We start from the raw sequence: 13,326 nt of genomic DNA, 5'->3' as shown, positions 1-13,326 counted from the left end.
GTGAACTATCCCTTTAATGAGCAAGTTACACTAAGCCTGTTGACTGAAGCCTCCAAAGGTAGGCGAGACATTTCTTAAATTACTTTTAGGTGCTTATACTTATAGTTGTTTGATATGGATAGAGTCCTCACACCTATCACCTCAACCAAGGCAGTTGTCCCCTTGAATTGAGAATGGAAAAATAATGTAAACAGTCTGTGTGGAGAGCAAAATATACTTTGGCTGAAATGCACCTGCTGTTCTAGAAAACTAATTTTGGCTGTTTGAATTCGCAAGCATGTTTTTTCGGACACTACTCAGAGCTCATGACCATAGCTGATGTTATATTCCATTTCTTTGAATAGTCATCTTTCAATGTAGCGTTTGTTCCAAAGTCAGCCTGAGTGATTTTCCTCCTGACAGTAATGCTGCTACGCCTCATTCATTTATTATAGTTCAACTTCAGGGTAGAATTAATGTCCAAACTAAATGCTCATGGTCAAAACCAACTACAGGCCAGTATTTGTAAGTGTGTTGGATGGATGGAAGAAAGAGTGTTTAACACCACGTCCCCAGGCCTGGTCAACAGCATGACAGAAATGCTTGGAGGAAAAATAAATTTTTGGCAAGATGGAGAAATTTCCTTGGGGACTTAAACTGCTCATAGAGGCATCTGCGGTGATTCACTGAAGACTCATAGTCTTAAGCCTCACCCTCTGCTCCAGTTAATGTTAGCAGGCACATAACTGATGGGCTGCTAATTGACAGACTTTCGAGGCGCTGGAGGAAACAGGTGCTATATTAGTCAGTTAATAGGTGAGTTAACACACCCTCTGTGCAGAGCCGAAAGCCGTACGCCAAGAAATATGTCAAGTAAAGATCCTGAAACGTGCTGAGTAAGAATAACATAACGAAAAATACTGGTGCTATTTATCATTCTTTATCTTTAAAAACAGAAATCCAAACCGTGGTATACTGTAATTTGATATTTCATAGTTTGATGTCATCAATCACTTTTCCTTTTTACGTTTTGAGCTGAACTATATCACAGAGGAGGCTCAGGGTGTTTACACACTTAACAATGTAGAATTGCAACAATAAATCAAAGTATGACTGCGTGAAAAACAACATAAAACACCAGAACATCTATTACACGGATTGACATCAGTCGATGATGCCCAGATAAACGTGATTAGTATGCCAATGGTTGGCTCAGGCTGTAAACTTGGCTTTTCAAGCCAAACTGTTGGAATGAAGAAGTGTCAAGTAGGAATATCAATTTAATGACTAACCCTTATATAATATGACAGTGAGTGATATGTGAAGGTTTGGTAAGGCTCAAAATAACTTGGATAGATCTAGGGAAAGATCATAATTTGGGTTAAAATAAGGAGTTTGTCAAGGTTAGAAGACTTTCAACGTCATGTTTACACTAGGCCATGGTTAAACTAAACAATGCTTACTGTCGGTCTGAAATTGGAAACAAAACAATTGTCTCCCATGTAAGTTTGGGTCCAATGATTTCCATTCTGGAAATGTATATATATATATATATATATCTTCACTTAGTTGAGATTTTGAATCAAGGACTTTTGAAGTATGGAGTAAGTTCCATGTGAAGAAAATGATCTGAAAACTTCCTCCTCCATTGGACTATAGGGTCTTTAACATTTGTCTATTATTAAGTTGATTTGTAGAACACATGAACTTCTGCACACATGTGAGTTCACATCATTACTCTCAGAATAGAGCACATCAAACTTTTATTCCCCCTGAAGGAGCCTTTCTGGCCTCCTGCTCCAGCGGAGGTTAATCATTCCTGCTGAATTTATTCCACTTTAATGATCCTGAATGACTCCCTCGTGTGGTATTTGAGAGGCCTTCACTCCATTGACTGACAGGGAAAATCTCCTTTTACCAGGAGCTGGAGTTCTTCTTCCTCTTCAGCTGCTGGCAAAGGGGAAGGAATTAACCCTATATTTAGTTGGTTTAAAAAATCTGCATATATGGACTAATTTAGTAGTGAAAACAGTATTGCTTTGTTAATGTGTGTGTCTGTGTATGGGAGTTTGTGCATGTGCGTGGACTGACCAGAAGGACCAGCCATAGTCCCAGCTGTGAGGCCTCCAGTCTTCAGGACCCAGACTGACTGTGATCTGGAACACCTGAGTGTACATCATATGGGCCACCATACCCAGAAGACCTGCAACACAAACACACACACACACACACACACACACACACACACACACACACACACACACACACACACACACACACACACACACACCACACACACACACACACACACACACACACACACAGGCACACACAAACACACACACACACACACACACGTATATGCATATGTATAAACTATATAGACAATATAAAGCTGGACGGAATGGCTGCTCCCATAAGTGAAGCCATAGCGTCTCTCTTGCCCCCTTTGTGGCTGGCTGCTGTATAGGTCATTAACTCATAAGTAATTTGATGATATACAGATGGGGGTGAAACATCATGATTGACAGCTGAGGCTTACTGACTGGCAATTGGTCGAGCAGAGGAGCAGGTGTATCAGAGGGATCTCGATAACATGGCTTCACTTCACGATCGCTAATGTACAGATGGCAGCGTTCATATCAGAGATTTTTTGTCTTCATTTCTGGAAAGTAAGGGGAAGTGGAGACTTGTTCAACAAGCTCTCAGTGGACGTCTTAACCAGATGAAACTGTGGTGAGTCGTAGATCAAAGCAAGAATATGAAGCTTTCTAAGTGCTCCCAGGAGCAGACAGAAGAAGTTGAGCACCAGGACTCCTCCTGGAGTCGTTTAGTTTTTAAAACATTGAGGTGAGGGAGGTGAACAAGAGCCAGGACACTACACTCGAGCAGAACCTCAGAAGATCTCTGGAGAGACTAGAGAACCTACCCAGACTCTGATTCCAAATGATTCACATGATGGCGGAGATTGTATCTGGGACATTTTGGCATCATTTCAGCATAGAGGAAGGACATGGCGACGTGTTGGCCAATTTTATTTACAGTACGTGTTTTACTCACTGGCTTAGCATGGGTGTTTAAATTAATTGTCAGAGATTGTCAGTTTCAACAAATTAAAATACCCTCTGTTAATGTTATATTCATAAGTCATAAAAACTAATGAGAGATAAGATAAGTGTACTTATGGTCCCAAGAGGAGGATTTCATGTGATTTTAATAACCGCACTTCCTTACTTCACACTGATGCACAACATTGTGTGAACAATTAAAAGGAAAACATCAAAATTGATGTTGCATATTGAAGGTCCCAACAGGATTATTTCACTTCTGTTGATTTGAACGTCACCATCAGGGCAGAATTTCTATTTATATAAAATATAAAGAAATATAGCATTCCTTTGGATTTCGAATGACCCAGTGACCTTTCCTCTGGTGCCCTCCTCTGGACAAACTAACGGTCACACTCTTTTCTTGCTATGTCATAACGACATTAACAATACGCTCTGATCATTAACATAAGCAAGGCAACAGTAAATCACTGTGTGTCATTAGTAATAAATGAGAACACATGTAATTATCATAATTAGTCATTACAAAGTATCAATTGATTCAACGTGTCGGTTTTGAGGCATCCGATCAATTAGAGATAGGGATATAATCACTCATAAACATACAGTAAATCAAAAGGCCACAGTGTAAATGAGTGAATGTAATGTTAATTCCGAGGTGATACATCACAAACACAATGACAGCAGTTTCTTTTCTGTGTGTGTGTCAGATGGAACTGTGTGATTGGTTAGAGCCATGCCCGCGTGTGTGTGTGTGTCTGTACATGCGCACTCCACAGTAAAAACAGCTCAGCTAAGAGCGTATCGTTTCTTCATGAAAAATGTATTTAAATGTGTACTTTTACTTTTTAGTTTAGTCCACGTCGGATCTGCTAACATGGAGAAGGCTAGGCTTATGACCTATACTGCAGCCAAACATAATGTGGCGATAAAGACTCTTTGGCTTCACGTTTGTGCGCATCTTTATTCATAGTCTATGGTTTAACGGTTGCATTAAAAAATTACAGTGCTGATTTGTTGATGCCATTGATGTTGATAAACCAATAAATTATTTCAGCCTTTATTGTCTTTTACAATTGAAGACTTTCTTCCGTTTAACTAAAAACAACTGAACCGAACTGCTCCCACTGCAGTCTTGTGATTTAAGCCATATTCAGTAGGTCACTTAGTTCCTGATCCTGAGGAGAGTGCACGATATAATAGATGTCATAGTGACAATAATAAGGACGTGGTTATGCTAATTACCATGCATGGCCACTAAAGGCTGCATGACAATGAAATGCAACCCTGGGCCATAATAAGATACAGATTCTCGAAGCATCCAAAAAACATTTTCCTGTTTAAATATTAGCATCAGCTTCTAGTGTCTCTGAGAAATCCTGTCTCATGTGAGTGAGTGCAGAAGAAGGCATTGGGCAGTGTGGTGGATTCAACGCCAACGTCTTGCATAACGGGTTTAAATAGGGAGAAAAATCCTTGGCACCCAAAACGGAGAAGGCTTCCAAGGGATAACTTCTGGAAGACTTCTTGTAAATCTGAATCAGATGTTTCAAATCTGCCTTAAATGCTACGTCTGAAATTACTGTTATTATTAACCACAATTTAACAATGAGATTGGTCAAGTCATACCTTCTTATACATACAGTATAGTAGTGATCACTTCCAGGTATTATGAAGGTGTCCTCTATGAAGGATGTATTCATTTTTTTTTTTAGATCAGCTGTTGTCAGGTGTCCATCTTACCGGACAGCACGGTGAAGACGGCTGCGAAGGCATTGAGCTTGAGTCCGTCGATGACGTTGCTGGAGTGGAACAGCTCCATGCACATCAGACTGAAGCCGACCACCAGGAGCAGGATGTAGAGCACCTCTGATACCACCGACAACCACAACACACCTGCAAACACACAGCATTGTTATGCAGAGAATAAGGAATCCCTGTAGATGACATCTCAAAATCGTTTAATGACTGTTATGCAGAATCATGAATAGAGAGGATCAAAACTTTCTATTGATGGTTTTAGGTCCTTTTCAAGTTTCTAATGATCAGTGAGAAAGTACTACAGGGTTGGTTTTAGTTGTTAAAAGGGTTCAAACGGTACTAGAAGTCCTTTGAATTGTGCTCAGGGTTTTATAGAAGGTTTCAGGGATATGGTTCGTTAAGATCATGTTCGGGGTTTAAGTGATTTCGTTATAGAAACGACAAACAAACAGTATAGTAGTTGGGTCATAGATGTTGATTTTTTGATGTGTCAGAGAACGTGTTGAAGAAACAATATGGAGCAGTAACGCAAAATGAGTTGGATGATACTTTTGTGCAACTGAAGGACAAAATGGTAGAAGACATGGATTATTACATTTATATTGTATATGTGGGTAGCTATATAAATAGGTACAAAATTTTACAACATTTATACTCATATTTTTATTATAAATCATACCTGCCTGTACTTGTAACAGTCTATATTTTCAAATATATGTATACGTTTATTTCATCACTGTATACTTAATGCGTTCTATTTCTTTCTGTCGTGAAAGGTGTATATTATGTACACATTCTCTGTATTTTCAATTTTATTATCTATTTTATACTTTCACATGTTCCCTTGTCTACCTCATTGTAACTATCTACTACTGTACCGACTGCATTTCCCAAACTATTTGATCAATTTGTCTTATCTTATGTGTTTACAGTGTAGTCTGTTCTGTTGCAGCAGAACATTCTACAAATCTCTGGTATAAGGTATAACATTTTGACCGGAAAATGATTGGGACTGTGGTTTTCTTCAATTTGATTCAAGTTATTCAATTGAAGATGAGGTGCATCCACTCGGCTCCAGACCAGTGAGGGAGGGAGAACATGCTGAGCATCATGAGACACATCACACAGATACAAGATGAGACAATAGTAAAGATCCAGTGTGAGAGAGACAATAACAGATGGCTGCAGGAAAAACGTTGATGCTGTGGACAGTGGTACACAATGGTTCAAAATAAAACAGCAGAACAAAATCATTGGCTGCTCCCTGCCTTCTCTGCAGGATATCTCCAGCTCACAGTGCCTCTGCAGAGCCAGGGAAATAATAAAAGACCCTTCCCCTCCTGGTCATATTACCCCAGGTGCCTTTCTAAAGCCGTTCTGATATCCAGTGGAGCTTCATGATTCTGGAAAAGTTTTTTTTCTGTTATGTCATGTGCAGAGAAAGATGTGAATATTAGCATCAATGTTGGTTGGTTGTTTTTCCTCCAGACACAAGCCAAGGGCGGGGAGGTTTGACTGTCCTTCCTATTAACCCGTCGTCATTCAGTCACATAGGGTTCAATTACCCAGAAGCTCCTGAAGTAACTTTGATGAATATTTGGAGAATGATGATTCATCTCTCATCTACAGGCAGGACATGACACGTCCAGCTCAAAACAAGGTGAGATATCTGTTTCTGATTGGCCCCAGGAGGAGGGGAGGTTGTGTTTCCTGGATCCTCCTGCTTTTTATTGGGACATTCATCGATTACTGTGTCAGCGGCATCCTCTGGTCATACAGAGTAGGAAAAAAAGAGAAAGAATCCGTGCTAAAATAGACAACTGTACTGTACCTCTTTATGCTCTGGAAATCTGAACATTTTTAAAGCAGAGAAGCGTTTTCCTCCTGTTACCGAAGCTGCCCCCAGGTCAGAAGTCTTGATTTATTTTTTGTCTTTACATCACTCCACATTTATAATTAGGAAAAAGCAGAAGCTCCTCTTGAATCGTTCTGACTCACGACACAGAATTAAACAGGATTATCTCATGCGCTCTGCTCAGCTCTGTCGGGGTATGTGGATAATGTGGAATTAACAACCTCCGGGCTGAGTTTTCAATTTGAACACAAGTGAGTTTGGGGAAAGCTACAGGATCCTCAAACAGCCGATACTGATGGGTAATTTGGTGCTGCACTTAGCCCTAGGCAACACAAGAACCTTAAAGTGACATAAGACAATGAGCATAATAAAAGCAGGCAAATAGCAGTTTGAATTTTAATTGAAAGCAGTGTTAAATCTCCAGGCAAGTTTCGAAAATCGCTTGACGGTTTGTTCCCGATTTCCACTGCTAAAAAAAACATCACTAGCTCATTTGCACAAGTCAAGTATCAGAGCATTGGGAAGCCATCATCAGTGTTTTCACATGTCTTTACAGTAACAGGTCTCAATTTACAGAGTTGGTCAGATTGAAATTCAGATTAATGTCATTAAAGTAGGCTAAGTAATGTTATCAGACATGTATTGTGGAAAATGAAGAACGCAGCGGGAGCATTCCGGTGAGGGGCGGAGCCTAATATACAGCATCCAGGACTGTATTCTGCTGTGGAAAGTGTCGAGATTAGAAACGCCATCAACATGCCCGCTTACTCACTGTGAATTTTGAGGCCATAGTATTTTTAACCCTGCATTCACACATGTCTTAATTCTGACATTTTATGTACACTTTACGAGGGGCCTGGCAGGAAAAGTTCCGGAAAATATCCGGAGCAACTGACCGCAATATTTGAGTTCTCTCATACAGACCCTCCAGAAAATGTTCAGCAAACTTAAGACTAAAGCTTATTCACAATATTTTTCTGTACTATGAGTTTTCTGAATTTAGTGATTATATTAAGTTCCTTTTTATAATCTAATAATAAACCAGGTTTAATTTTCTTCCTTTCTTTCTGTTGATACATCAGAGGCAAAGATTTTCACAGAGGAAATTACATGTCTCTATTGTTATCCCCTCATGAATCAGAAAACTCAGTCAACAGCCATGAAAAAAATTCTTAATGTTTTTAGGAATGTTTTATAAATCTGTTTGTGCGGTGTATGAACAAACCATACTGTAAAGAATAAAAATAATAAAACTGTAAAAGTTTGGTTTTCATACTGGAGTGAATGGAGATTTCTGGTTCAGAGAATGACAAAAAGTTTAATTTTGAGAAAATGATCTTTTAAGATTTGTATCGTGAATAAACTTACAGATATAAGTAGACCATGTGCATTTCCCATCTGCTAAGATGGTAGAGGCAGGGTCTGTGACCAAAAGGTTGAGATCGAGATGCTTTGGCTTTCATTTGAAATGAAAGTGCAGTCTGACTTTGAGTCCCTGGTTCGTTATTAGCTGAAACTTTAATTTCCAACCAATAAATGGAAACAAATTCCAATGGGATAAAATGCCTGTAAGGGAAACTCACAATGCAACTATGTTGATCGAAATAATTCTCTCCCCAGTTAGTGTCATTGAATATGTATCAGCAGACTGAGACTTCATTAAAGTGAAGAAAGCAAATAAAACGTGTTTTGAGGGACTCAGCCAGCAGCAGTAATAACAGGAAGGAAGCAGCTCATCAGACCGAGTCTCATCTCAAATGGATTTAATTACATCTTTAATTAATTTGTGTGCATGTGTGTTTTTTCACGAGTGCGTCACTCAGTTTCTGAGTGTAATTCATTTCTGACACCATCTTTCAGGCTCCTCAAACCATTTCCATGGCAAGAACCCGGATTTAATTAGATTTAACAAGGTTATTGATTAATGGACTATATACTTGGTTTAACACAACAGAATCATAAGAGTCATTTTTATACACTGCAGAGATTTCTAGTGAATTATAAGGGCTGAATCTAATGATTTATGTCAATACGTCCTATTATATAAATCATTTTTGGGATTAATTAGTGAAATAATGAATTTACAAAGGAAAGATTTGAAAATGAAACTCTGCAAATAGTTCTAATAAAAAATGGAATTCAGAAGGATTCAAATAACAGGAACGTTAAACATCAAATCTTAACAGGGATGCTGCTGTTGCCTGATGTATTTAACTTGATAAATGAAAAACAAAATTATTAACAATTCTTAAAACGGCAATAGATTATTTTTCTTTCTCTTTGACTAATTTGCTTATCGAGCTAACTGCAATTAGCTCAAAGTAATACAGCAAATAATTTACACAGTGTTATATAAGAAACAATTATTGAAAAACAAAAAACTCCAGAGTAATCTCTTCTTTTTTTTCTCTCTCTGAATTACCATTCATCATGTGTTCAATTTATTATTATGATGATGATGATAAATATTTTCTGTGGTCTCAGAAATATTTTTGAGAGTTTAAATCTACAGTTATTTGTGATATGTTATTCTGATGTTTTTGACTATCTCCGCTCTAACCAAATTTCTTATAACAAGTCTCTTATAGTTTAAAATGGGAGATAAGATTGATCACATGACTCAGTCTTATAACTCAGTCTTATAATGTCCCCAAACAGCTCATTGTTTCTTTTGACATGCTCTTATAAACCCACTGTCCACAGTAAACAGCAGATTCAGCATTTAGCAGGCGTTGTAGGAGACCAAAGATGGAGTCAAATGAAAGTGAATCTGTGACTTTAAATAGACAAGTATTTCCATAACACTCCTGCCTAAAGCTTTATAAGATGATATGACGACAAAAAAATCTAAACAGAAAAAATATTGTGTGTCCAACTTGATGGAAGTTGCCTCTTGTGTTGCATCGCAATTTCCACACTGGTGACCTTGACGTTCGTTTGTTGACGTGTTTAACGAACGGGACCCGACCATGGCCGTGCACGCAGTGGCCCTCAAACTCCCCGAATTCTGGGAATCTTCAGCGGCGGCGTGGTTTGCCCAGACGGAGGCGCAGTTCGCATTGCGGGACATAACAGCTGATACAACTCGGTACTACTACGTTGTGTCAGCTCTTGGAAGCTCAACAGCGTCGCGGGTGGTGAGTCTCCTGAAATACCCTCCAGCTACGGACAAGTATGCAGCACTCAAAGCCCACCTGTTGAAGACTTTTGAACTGTCAGACGCTGAGAGAGCCAGCAGGCTGTTCTCCCTCCAAGGACTGGGTGATAGCAAACCGTCTGAGCTCATGGACCGTATGCTGGATCTCCTGGGGGAGCACAGCCCCCATTTTCTTTTCACCCAGCTTTTCCTGCGTCAGCTGCCTTCCCAAGTCAGATTCGCGTTGGCCAACACCACAATGACTGTCGACAACTGGCTGAAGAGGCTGATACATTTTTTTTGGCAAGTCAAGAGCGCTGTGGCATGGCCGCGTTGCTGGCCACGCACGGCGCTCCGGTGACAATGGAGGATTCCACACTCATCGCGGCAGCCTTTTCTCGTCGGCAGCAGTCTTCAGGTCGGCAGCAACCTTCAGGCCCCCAGCAGTCATCTTCAGGCTTGTGCTTTTACCACGAGAAGTTTGGACTGAAGGCTTATAAATGTCGGCCGCCCTACAGTTTCGGCGGGTTGGGAAACGCCAGGGCCGGCGCTCAGTAGTGGCCATGAGTGTCGGCCACGTCGGCAGGCTGCTGTTTATCCGGGACAACATCTCCGGACGACGCTTCCTGTGCGACACAGGGGCACAGAGGAGCGTCCTGCCTGCCTCCCGTTTGGATATGGTGACCGACAGCCACGGGCCCCCTATGGAAGCGGCTAATGGGACGCCCATCCGCACGTATGGACTGAGGTACGTTGAGTTGTGTTTCGGAGGACATCGGTTTGGCTGGGATTTTGTCACGGCAAAAGTCGCCGTTCCCCTCCTGGGTACTGATTTTTTGTGTGCGCATGGACTGTTGGTGGATATAAAGAACCACCGTTTGATCAACGCCGTCACGTTCTGTTCTTATACGTGCACACTCAGCGGGTTTGACTCCATACGACTGTCTAGCATGCTGTCCACATCGGATGACTTCCACCGGTTATTGGCTAGTTTTCCAGCACTCACTCAGCCCACTTTCTCCGCGTCGGCCGTGAAGCATGGTGTGGAGCACCACATCGCCACTACTGGTCCACCCGTCTACGTCTACGCCCGTGCTCGACGCCTCGACCCGACCAAACTTGCCGTTGCAAAGGCAGAGTTTTCCAACATGGAACGCTTGGGAATAATCCGCCGATCTGACAGCGGGCATAACCCCTTCACATCGTCCCCAAACCTGGTGGCGGCTGGCGCCCATGTGGCGACTACAGGCAACTTAATGAGGCAACAACACCTGACCGATACCCAGTCCCGAACATACAGGATTTTTCAGCACACCTGGCCAGGATGGTGATTTTTTCTAAAGTAGACCTCGTCCGGGGTTATCATCAGGTGCCTATGCACTCACTAGACATTCCAAAAGCAGCGATGATTACGCCGTTCGGTCTTTTTTAATTCTTAAGGATGCCGTTCGGACTTAAAAATGCAGCCCAAGCTTTTCAACGCCTCATGGACTCTGTTTTACGTGACCTGCCTTTTCTTTTTGTATATTTGGACGACATTCTGGTAGCAAGCACGTCCGAATCTCAGCACCTGTCGCACCTCCGAACACTTTTCAAGCGGCTCAACCAACATGGCCTGATTGTAAACCCTGCCAAGTGCCAGTTTGGCCGCTATGCTGGCACATCCTTCTGCCATAGCCTCCATTGCCATCACCTCAGACGCCTCGGATTACGCTGTCGGTGCCGTCTACGAGCAGTGGGTGGGCGGGGCCTGGCAGCCGCTTGCTTTCTTCAGCCGCCAACTGCGAGCCAACGAGCGGAAGTATAGTACTTTCGACCGGGAGCTGCTGGGTCTCTACCTCGCCATCAGACACTTCCGTTTCCTGCTGGAAGGTCGACACGTCACCGCTTTTGTCGACCACAAGCCGCTGGTTTTCGCCATGGCCAAGGTGGCCGAGCCGTTGTCCGCCCGCCAGCAACGTCATCTGTCCTACATCTCAGAGTTCACCACGGATTTACAGCACGCGGCCGGTAAGGACAACCAGGTGGCGGACTGCCTGTCACGGGCTGTGGCAGGAGCAGTCCATCTTGGCCTGGATTACGGCAGCATGGCAGCGGACCAGACCACAGACCCAGACGTACACATCCTGAGGACCTCGACTACAGGTTTGAGGATAGAGGACGTCATGTTTGGGTAGGCTGACACCACGCTCCTGTGTGACGTCTCCACAGGCAGTCCTCGGCCGCTCGTGCCCAAGGGATGGAGACGCCGCATTTTTGATGCCATCCATGGCCTCTCCCATCCTTGTTCAAAAGCGTCGCAGAGGCTGGTGGCGGCTAAGTTTGTTTGGCACGGCCTCAAAAAGGACGTTAGAGACTGGGCTACCACTTGTCTGAGGTGCCAACGGGCCAAGGTACATCGACACACTAAAGCCCCGTTAGAGTTGTTCCAGGTGCCAGAGAGGCGGTTTGACCATGTCAACGTGGATCTGGTTGGCCCTCTGCCCTCCTCTCAGGGTTTCACCTACCTGTTCACCATGGTTGACAGGACCACCCGTTGGCCTGAGGCTGTGCCACTGACATCGTTGACATCCATTGAGATGACACTGGCATTTATCGGCACCTGGGTTGCCCGGTTCGGCACCCCTTCGGACATATCCTCTGACCGGGGCGCACAGTTCACGTCTGAGCTGTGGAACACGGTTGCCCAGAGCCTCGGAGTAAAACTCCACCGCAAAACTGCATTTCATCCGCAGGCTAACGGACTCTGTGAGCGGTTTCATAGGTCGATGAAGGCTTCTCTTCGTGCTGGCCTCAAAGACTGCAACTGGGTCGACAAGCTCCTGTGGGTGATGCTGGGCATCAGGACTGCACCAAAGGAAGACCTGCAATCCTCATCCGCGGAGCTTGTCTATGGCCAGCCGCTGCGGGTTCCAGGGGATTTCGTTCCTACCTCCACCGTTCCTTGGTCTGCGGCTCCCCAGCGGGCCACGCTACTGGACAATGCGCGGCTTTTCGCACCTGTCCCTACTTCCCGGCATGGCCTCTCTCAGTCGCACACCCCTGCTGGGCTTCGGAAGGCTGGATATGTTTTTGTTCGCCACGACGCTCACAGAGGACCGCTACGGCCGCCCTACGAGGGCCCATTTCGCGTGTTGGAGATGGGGGACAAACCTTTCACGGTGGACATGGGAGGCAAACCGGAGCGACTCTCCATTGACCGCCTAAAACCCGCCCATTTGGACGTGGCTAGGCCCGTTGAGGTGGCCCAGCCCCCACGAGGCGGGCGTCCTCCAGTTCTGCACCCACCCCCTGCTCCTTTGCCTATCAAACCTGCCACGGTAGTGTCTTCTCCACCCCCTGTAAAACACAGCCGTTTTGGCCGGTTACTACGACCACCTCTCCGGTGATATTTTTTGTTGTTATGGTGAATTCTGGGGGGGGTTGTGTAGTGAATAGGGGACTTAGATAATTCACCCTCGCGCTCAGTATAGGCACACTGTGGTTTACTTAAGGTGTCGGCGTCAGTCTCCTACGAGGGCGATGAC

At 43.5% G+C, this 13,326-nt stretch overlaps 1 protein-coding gene across 1 annotated transcript in view; it reads right to left on the bottom strand.

Annotated features, from left to right (window-relative positions):
* Window positions 1-13,326, bottom strand: part of gsg1l (gsg1-like) — a 29,403-nt gene that overhangs the window by 501 nt on the left and 15,576 nt on the right. The window contains exons 3-4 of the mRNA XM_053443886.1: window positions 4,791-4,943; window positions 2,071-2,182 (exon numbers count right to left, since the gene is read on the bottom strand). Coding sequence (XP_053299861.1) covers window positions 2,071-2,182; window positions 4,791-4,943 — 265 coding nt within the window. The remainder of the gene's footprint in view (window positions 1-2,070; window positions 2,183-4,790; window positions 4,944-13,326) is intronic.

Source organism: Pleuronectes platessa, chromosome 16 (assembly GCF_947347685.1).
Source record: "Pleuronectes platessa chromosome 16, fPlePla1.1, whole genome shotgun sequence".
Lineage (NCBI taxonomy): Eukaryota > Metazoa > Chordata > Actinopteri > Pleuronectiformes > Pleuronectidae > Pleuronectes > Pleuronectes platessa.
Note: the sequence above shows the minus strand (reverse complement) of the source record. Positions and strands in the feature narration are given on the sequence as shown.